Source organism: Penaeus japonicus, unplaced genomic scaffold (genome assembly GCF_977035675.1).
Source record: "Penaeus japonicus unplaced genomic scaffold, GWHDUDI00000001_assembly GWHDUDI00000031, whole genome shotgun sequence".
Classification (NCBI taxonomy): domain Eukaryota; kingdom Metazoa; phylum Arthropoda; class Malacostraca; order Decapoda; family Penaeidae; genus Penaeus; species Penaeus japonicus.
Window position 1 is genome coordinate 26,880,220 of NW_028234433.1, and position 10,000 is coordinate 26,890,219.

The 10,000-nt window shown below is 34.2% G+C and overlaps 1 protein-coding gene across 1 annotated transcript in view; it reads left to right on the plus strand.

Moving 5' to 3' along the window:
- The window catches only part of LOC122249522 (sorting nexin-14), a 22,423-nt gene that overhangs the window by 12,231 nt on the left and 192 nt on the right, over nt 1–10,000 (plus strand). The window contains exons 11-12 of the mRNA XM_086556074.1: nt 403–420; nt 9,385–9,559. Of these exons, the coding sequence (XP_086412200.1) occupies nt 403–420; nt 9,385–9,559 (193 nt within the window). The remainder of the gene's footprint in view (nt 1–402; nt 421–9,384; nt 9,560–10,000) is intronic.

A 10,000-nucleotide genomic window follows, 5' to 3' on the forward strand; every position in this document is an offset into this window, starting at 1 on the left:
TTTTTTTGTCCAAACATTTTTATGTACATGTCCCACTACAGTTTGACTGAGTCTTTTTTCCTTACATCGGTACAAAAGAGGGTTAAGGGTATTATAGAGGCAAGAGCAGTGATATGGTGATCCCGTGATCTGATGTATATGTGTGTGTGTGTGTGTGTGTGTGTGTGTGTGTGTGTGTGTGTGTGTATGTTAGATGAATATGATGATAGGTACTCAATGATATGATGTGCCTAATGTAGTATAATTTCCCCTTTTATTCCTTTTCATGCCCTGATTTAACATCATTTTGTGATACAGAGTATATGCGTTTTTTATAATTTTAGTTTGCATTACATATAAGGATAATTCTAATATTTTCCATGAGTAAAAACATCATTATAAAATTTTCTCTCCAATTGGCAGCTCTCCGGGAAAAAGCAGGTATTATAATTTTGTTTATTTTTGCATTGAAATATTGTTTGTGTGTTTATAAGCTCTCCTTTTTTTTAGTGAATAAGAAAAGTACAGTGAAAGTTTGAATTTGTAGTGGTTTTATTATTTTAATGTTATTAGTTGAATTTTTTGTTATTAGATTTTGATATCTTGGTATTTTTTATTGTTTTGATATATATTTTTTTTTTTGAGTTTTTGTTTTGTTCAGTTATGTTTTTTTTTTTTTTTTTTAACAAACCTTTTTTTGGCACATTTTGAGAATACATTTTTTAGAATCCAATTTTTAAAATTCTATTTTGATTATCCAAAGAGTAATTGAAGAAGCTTCTAGAAATAACTAGATATTGTATTAGAATAAGAGATTTGTATAAATGATTCGATATTTTATTTTGTGAAGGAATGAGGCACCAGCATGCATTGAAGTGCAAATTGAGATGTGAGGAATAAAGTATCAAGAAATATAAGAAATAAAGGAATAAACAGATGATAATGATAATTAAAGAATATAAAGAAAAAGCCATACTAGAGTCACAGCAAATGAATCTGAAGATTGATAATCATATCCTGACAATCTAAGGGGCAGCAATGCATCCAGTATTCATAGGAAACTCTCGTCTGTATTATCTGAACGTCTGAATTCAGAGGCAGCAATTATGAATACCTGTTAGAATTGACGGTATTTGTGATTATTGCCGGTGTTTTAGGCCATTCGGATTATGTTGATAATTGTTTCCTATTTGTTTTATGAAACGGGAGGACTTCACTTTTCAGCCTTGTGCGCTATGACAATGATTTCATGCCAGTAGGAAGTTTTATTGAGTTAGTGTTTGTAATAGGATGAAGATTTTTACTATTTTATATATACTTATTTTTTGCTCCTCAGGGTAGATTTTTCTTATTGAGTCAGAAATGCATGAGGAGGCACATAAAGAGAAACAGATTGAAAAACAGACGAGCAACCCAAGTAAAATACAGACCCCTCTGCAACGGGCATTTTTCATGCACGAAATTATTCCTTTTGTTGAAATTCAGATATTTATTCTTTCAGTTGTGTAAGTAGGACATCATATCAAATGGTCATTAGTATCACTATGTTAATACATCATATAAAGACTCACATATCAAACCATAAGTCTAGAAAATAGTAAAAATAGCCAACCAATGCTTAACGTTTTAAGATATGGCCCACCTCAGAAGGGTTAAAAAGCACATATATAAATAGACATAAAAGTGCATGAACATAGCCATAAACACACTATAGGACGCCCACAACCTTAGATACCCACACCACATTAACCCACTTACGACGCGGCGTTCGAATTATTATAATATCAATTAAATGGCTGGCACAATACTGTTCGGGCTGCCCGGCACCCAGATATTACAGATAACCGCACCATTACTGTATACCAATGTCTACAGAGACGCTATACACATGCCATACCAACCCTCAACCAGATACCATATCCAAATTTCAACCTATACCACACATACCCATACCCCATACCAATTCCTATACCCATACCTACGACCCATACCTAGTACCCATTATGGCCCTTACCTATACCCATACCCATACTCAATTCTATACCCATACCTATACCCATGCCTATACCCAAATCTATACCCTTACCTATACCCATGCCTGTACCCATACCTGTACCAATACCTATACCAATACCTATACCCATACCTATACCAGCACCCACAATCACACCCGTACCCACACCCATAAACATACACATAGCCATACCATACCCACACCAACACCCCAGATTCGTTAGGTATAGAATAGTGTTCTTGGAAAAGAGGTAGTTTCTGTTATGAATTACAAGATATTATTGTAGATTTTAAGTAAGTAAGTTTTTTTTTTCAGAATGTTTTTCTACAGCTAACAAGAAATATGTATGATGATTTTTATGAGTTACATAGCTTGGCAATTTCTTTAGAGGGACATTCACATTATGCTTATCAAGATGCGTAAAGCTATGATTTTTTAAATACTTTTTCTGTCTGTGTCATACTAGAGATGTAAATATAGGTTTGATAACTGATAAAACCATGTTGTGAAGACTCATAGGATAATGGGTTTTGTTGGAGATCAAACATTGTTCCAGTAAGATGCTGTGGGTTTTTATCTTTCCAGGGATGTTACATAACAGAAGGGACTTATTATCCCATTTTCTGAGAACTATCTTGTCAGTATGAGTATTTTGCATATCAAATCTTTCCTGCAAATCTGTTTTAAGAAGGAAAGAAGGGAAGTATTTTTTATATGGGTGGGTCACATCTGTTTAAAGCAAAGAGTTTTAGAAATCAGTGCATCTTTCATTATGGGAAGGCTTATAATAGTATAATAATAATATTATGATATTATATAAGCATTAACTTTATGAAATAATGTTGTTGTTGTTTTTTTTGTTGAGAGATTGATGAACATATTTCCATGAATCACTAGAGATGAATTTAGAAAGTTCCTTGATAAGAGAAGGTAACTAAGCCGGAGGGTTAAAAAATGATGTAGCAATAAAACCGTAATTTAGTATTAGCCAAACTAAATTATGATATTTGTACTTATGAAATTGCTTGATGTTTATGTTGCTCCAAGATTAACCAATGCAACTGACATTATTAAAACTGATCATTGCATAGAGACTTTATTCAAGACTTGTAGAATATTTCTAATATGTGATCATTCTTTATAGATTCATCTTATTGTACTAATGCAGTTTGTGATAATGTACTTTATATGGTAGTATTAGATTTGGGATATTGAAAAAATATTAAAGTTTTCTTCATGTGAATGTATTTTTGTATGAATACATCCATGATTGTAAAAATTAAGAAGAAAAGCAAAGTTTTCATGCTATAAGAAGGCACTGTGCTATCTGTAAAGTGTTATGACTGAGTAATTACACAAAAGTAAACTGAAATAAACTGAACAATGGTAAGAACTTGTTGAATACCTGTGATGAAAAGTATACAAAGAAATTTGCATATTAATGATAATTTTGGATCCATATGTTTTTTTTTTTCTTCTTTTTTTCTTAACCCAAAGACAATAACTTCCCCAACAGACACCGCAGAACAGATTCCAGCTCTTCGGCAACATTCTCCCCGTTCAAGAGTCGCATTAGCAAAGCACAGGTGCCTGACCTGGGGTTGCTTGAGGAATCGTTGCATTCAGTATTTGCAGTAGAGTCTAGGGCTGTCGTTTGTAATGTAAAACTTCCATTACGTATACTCTCCTTGGTGTGACATAGAGTTCAGATCAGTCCATTTCAGTGTATTTGGACGGACCTCTTATATGTTATTGGTGAAGAACCTGAAACCGTATATGTAGATATGAGTTCTGTGAAGAATCTGTACCGTTTTCTGTTATCATTTATCTCACAGAACTCGCTTGAATAATAATGATGAGAATGTCAATTGTCACACCAGGTAGAGTACACGACACTTAGAATGTTCGAGTCAGTGATTAACGCACACTCTTAAGAAATTTTGCTGTGCACTGTTGTCTCTTGGAGATTGTTGTAATTTGTGATGTGCATGTGTGTATGACTTTTATATATATATTAAGAGAAACAAAAGATGGGCTGATGGAATGGGAGAACTTGCAGCTAAACTACCGCCACATAAAGCTTTTACGAGAAGCCACAGTACACTTGCGGCACACTAGGCGTAATTAACCGCTTGCTATGGGGGAAGTACCGTACATGTGTGACTTGCATTTTTCTGTTGAAAGTTGCTTGGATGTTTCTTGTTTTTACTTTTATTTATTATCTTTTTTTCTTAACCAAAGACAATAACTTCCCCAAACCCCAACAGACACGCAGAACAGATTCCAGCTCTTCGGCAACATTCTCCCCGTTCAAAGAGTCGCATTTTTTAGCAAAGCACAGGTGCCTGACCTGGGGTTTGCTTGAGGAGGAAATCGTTGCATTCAGTATTTGCAGTAGATGTCTAGGGCTGTCAGTTTGTAATGTTAAAACTTCCATTACGTATACTCTCCTTGGTGTTGACATAGAGTTCAGATCAGGGGGGGGGGGGGGGTGGGGGGGGGTGGGGAGTCCATTTCAGTGTATTTAGACGGAGTTTTCTCTTATATGTTACTGGTGAAGAACCTGAAACCGTATATGTAGATATGAGTTCTGTGAAGAATCTGTACCATTTTCTGTTATCATTTATCTCACAGAACTCGCTTGAATAGTAATGATAAGAATGGCGATTGTCACACCAGGTAGAGTACACGACACTTAGAATGTTCGAGTCAGTGATTAACGCACACTCTTAAGAAATTTTGCTGTGCACTGTTGTCTCTTGGAGATTGTTGTAATTTGTGATGTGCAATGTGTTCTATGGACTTTTATATATATATCCTAAGAGAAACGTCCGCGTAAAAGATGGGCTGATGGAATGGGAGAACTAGCAGCTAAACTACCGCCACATAAAGCTTTTACGAGAAGCCACAGTACACTTGCGGCACACTAGGCGTAATTAACCGCTTGCTATGGGGGAAGTACCATTCATGTGTGACTTGCATTTTTCTGTTGAAAGTTGCTTGGATGTTTCTGTTTCTTTTTTTTTTTTTTATAGAGATAATTACAACCGCAGTAGTAGTGAGAACTGATATCAGTATTAGTGATGATACTGTTTATCTTGATATTATTATCATTATTATTATCACTATTTTAGTTGCATTTTTTTTTATGAATGGTATTGATTTTGACATCAGTATCATTATCATCATTTTTATGTAATATTTTAAATAATTGTAGTTGTATAATTACCATTACATTTTTTCTCACAAAAAGAAAACCATGAAAAATAACACAACCTTTGTGTAACGTATTATAATCTTCCATATATACATTTTTTTAAAATCTCCATTATTATCACACATAAAGTATTTCCTTCTAGTTTGTTAACATAGACTACGAAAGCACTGATCGCTCCCCACTGCACCTATTAACATTAGCCAGTTTTTTTTTTTATCTTGAACAAGGGTTAGATTGATTTTATAGATAATTAAGGTGAACAATGAATTGGTGGAGGTTTGAATTATTGCAGATGTTGCATTTGTTGTTGGTATTTGTGATGTTTTTTTTTGTGTGTGTGTATTTGAATGTGCTGTCCAGTGTTGTGTATCTTTATTATTACTGTTATCAGTATTGTTATTATTGTAATTACTTTTGTAGTTATTATTATAATTGTTATTGTTATTGTTATAGTTATTTTTATCATAATCATTGTTATTATGTTTGTTGTTATCGTCGTTATTGTTATTATCGTTCCTGTCATGGTCATTGTGATCATCATCGTCATCGTCATCACTATCATAATTATTATTTTTATCATCACTATTATCATCATTATTATAATCCTACTACTTCTACCTACTACTACTACTATTACTACTACTACTACTGCTACTTCTGCTACTACTACTTCTAATTTCTATTTCTACTTGTAGTTATCAGTGCATATTACTATCGTTCTTGTCATTGTTATTCTGTATTTTTTATGTTATTGCCTGTGATGTAGTATTGTATATTTTATTATTATTTTTTTTTTTATGCTACCTATTATCATGAAAATGCATAGAGAAGAAAAAGGAATAGTTATTAAACCTCTTTCTGTATTGTAGTATGGGCATATAATACATATTGTAAAAAATATATTAGGATGTGAAGGATCTTTTGGAGGATAGGAATAGTCTCTTTTTCTTTCTCTCTTTCTTTCTTTCTCTTTTTATACTATGTCGTCTTTGGATTCTTTTCCTCTTTTTTCTTCTTCTTTTTCTTCTACTTCTTCTTCATTATTGGTGGCAAGTTTGTGATGATCAGGTCAATCAACTGATATTTATTATTTGTTTTTTATTATATGGGGTTCTTTTTCTATAACATTGAGCAGTGGTACCCAAACTGGGGTACCATGGGCAGTACCAGGAGGCAAGATGAAGCTCTATGAATCCCACGTACAGTATCTCGCCAGAAAAGTTACGTAGAGTCAGTTTCTATTCTGTTTGCTTCGGTTGCTTTATTTAGTTATCAATGTTCATCTTGCCTCTTCTTCTTGTGTTAGTTTGTATTTGGATTTCGAGTTGTTCCCATTCTTTTGTTGAGTCAGTAAGGTTTCTTATTTAGGCGTGGAATCTGTGTTTCATTTGTATCGAATAACAATTTTCTGTGTAACAGGTGAAAATGCACTCTACTGTGAGGGTAAATTCCTGTAGGGTAGAGTTTGCGGTAACAGTTTCGAGGGAAGGGTGCCATAGAAAGGATCATGGGAGCTTAGGAGTCCTGCCAGTGAAAAAAAAAAGTTTGGGAATCCCTGTCCTAAACCTTAGAGGGGTAGTGATTGTGGGTTCTTTTTGTGTGCCTGCAAGAGGTGCTTTTGTCTCTGGATCTGCATTTTTCCCTGTTAGGATTGGTTAAAATAGGCTAAGATATACTAATCTAGGCTTAGGTAAAAATTCAGCCCAGCGTATCCCTGTTAGGATTGGTTAAAATAGGCTAAGATATACTAGTCTAGGCTTAGGTGAAAATTCGGCCTAGCATATCCTTAGTTAAGAGTTGGTTTGGCTTAGTTAAGCTAGGGAGATCAGGTTAAGCTCTGGTAAGCAGAGTGCAGTTGCAACCAAAGACTGTACTATAAAAATCTCTTTTGCATGTATCATTTTGGGCAGTAATTCACACCCATTGACATCATTGGTTTTCTTTGGACGGTCACATAAGTTATGAGGTAAGGCGAGAAGCTGATTTTATATCTTTTAATGGGTTTTCACAGTGTAAATGAAAGCGTACAAGAATACGTTCACTCTTAGCTAGGTAAGCACTAACTAAATCGCTGTAGCACTCTGCATGTTTTGTATGTAGTGCTGTATAATGTACTTTCATTAGTCTGAATAAATGCGTTTGTGAATATCTGCTCTCCTGATTAAGGTCTGTATTGTGATTTATGTTTCTTTCCGATGAAACAATATGGTAAGTATCTTTTGTTTGTAATTTTACTGCAGATTAGTGTTATGAATTTATTATTATTAATATTTTTATTATTATTATTATTATTATTATTATTATTATTATTGTTATTATTACTGTTATGATGATGATAATGATGGTGATATATTTATATATTCTTTTATAATTATTATTTGTTAGTATTATTTTTGTTATTATTACCATTATTTGACTTTTTAAATTATTTGCTATTGATTTTAATTCTCTTTCCTCTTCCTTATCTTCTCCTTCAAAGCATATGCATTTTAAAGATGGAGACTGTGCGTGATGAATTTTTTTCATATTTAGGGAAGCTTTAAAATAGCAGCATTTCTAGTAATATTTACACTCTTTGACCCATTTCAGTATACATGGTTCTTGCAGATTGCTTACAAAGTGGGCATCATTTAGAAAGAAGCTGTTTAAATCAAAGGTGTTGTAAATTGTCAGTGATAAACACAGTGTTATGTAGCAGAGCAAAATAAAACAGATGTGCATTAGCTGAGGATGTAGGCTTTCCGAGCTCTTGTTCCGTTAGGGTCATCCTACGTGAGGTTGAATTTATCGCAGGGCAGAGAACGTGCATATGTTTGGGGTTTTCTCCTTTGTCCTCTTTACTTTGTTTGTCTCTCTTTTTTCTTCCTTTTCTGTCTCAGGAACATCACCTATTTTGATTGATGAAGGGAAAAGAAGGGGGACTCATTTATCTTTTATCATATCCTCCTGTAGTTATGTTTTTGTGTTGTCTGTTTACATTGATACATATATGATGTGCTATGACACAGACACACATAGAGGCATACAGATAGACACAGAATGACAGACAGACAGAGAAAGACTGGCACGCAGACAGACACACAGACAGACACACAAATGCAATGACAGATGCAAAAACTGAGATCAAGACAGACACAGGTGCAACCACAAACACAGGCACACCCACCCACAGAAACGCATGTATACACAAAGACACAAACACATACGTACAATATTTTAAACCTATATGTGTGTGTATGTGTTTTTCCCACCCATAATTGATGGTTAGCAATATTGAGATTGGTCTTGTGTTATCAGGAGTTATTTTGATAGTAGAAATGGGAATATGTATATTTGCATGTCTGTAGTTTTGCCTTATGACATATATAAACTGGACAGAGGGGAACAGATTTTGTTATATTAGAAATGTTGCTGGAATTCACTCCATATTACCCCTCATTGTCTAAAAGGTAAGATTAGCAATAAGGCATGGGTAACTCTCAAGCTGGGCTTTGATCATAAAGGAAAATGGGTTTATCGTCTGTGTTGTAACAGAACTCCACACTCAGTATAGTGGTTGGAATTTATTTTTGTGAGGAGAATTATAGGGTTGGTTAAAATCTTTTGTGTAACTGATTTTTTTTTTCCCTTTTCAAAAGAAGTTTTTGAGAATTTTATCATCGTAAGCGACACACTTTTTAAAAGTCTTGCTGGAGATCAGTGCTTTCTGAGTATCTGATTATTTTTCTTTGAAGTTTTTATTATTTTTGGTCCATCCATTTGGATGCATAGTACTTTTTAAGGAAAATAGATTTTACCTCATTTCTAAGAAAGAGAGAGATAGAGAGAGAGAGAGAGAGAGAGAGAGAGAGAGACATGGAAGGGGGAGGGGACCAGAAAGGTGGATAATAGAAAAGATGGGAAAGTATAGGGAGTGAGTGAGAGAGCAAAAGAAGTCATGCTTTTGTGTCCATTTACAATTTTGATTGTGAGATGTTTGATCAAACAATAAAGGTTTTCTCTTCAGGATGGACAGATAGAGAGAGAAAGAGAGGAATCCTATGGAAGAGTTACTCCATCTAATCCAAAGACATCTTATTTCAAAGCCTAAATTTACTTCTCTGTGCTTTCCTTTTCTCGAGATGTACACCGACTAGGTTCTAGTATACATAGTGTCTATACATCTTGTTTTTAGGGAGTTGGATCAGCTTCCTAGGAAGAATGTAGGTAAGGTAGTGGTGAAGAAGGTGGGTAGTGGCCTCAAGCACATTGGCAAACAGATGGTTCTCAAACCCTCCGTGGTCATCGGCGACGAGGACGACCACACCCTCTATGATATTGAAGAAGCAGATGATATATCTTTGCTAATGGTTAGTAAGGAGGTTTGTTGTTTGGTGTCTTATATTTTTAATGTTTAGAACAGCCGCAAAAAGGCTTTCAGTGCTGGAATGCAGAAATAATTGGTAGTTTTTAAGAGCTATTTAGGAAGTTCTTGGCATGTGTTTTAAATCTGTTTGTGCTTTAATGATGATGCTTCCTTTGCTTCTGCTTCTATATGTTTTGATATTTGTGGCATTATTTTATTAGCTGTATTGCATACATTTTAGAAATTCGTGAATTAACATGTACTGTACTGTGAATGTTTAAAGCTATCACAGATTTGGATTCTTAAAATGACTCTAGAAATTTATTGAACAAACAGTGAATTCCCATTTACCTGGTAAATGTTTCCAATATAATTTCTACTTCCTGAATATATAAATGACTTCTGAAATTCTTCAAGACAAACAAAGAGTAAAACAAAACTGTTG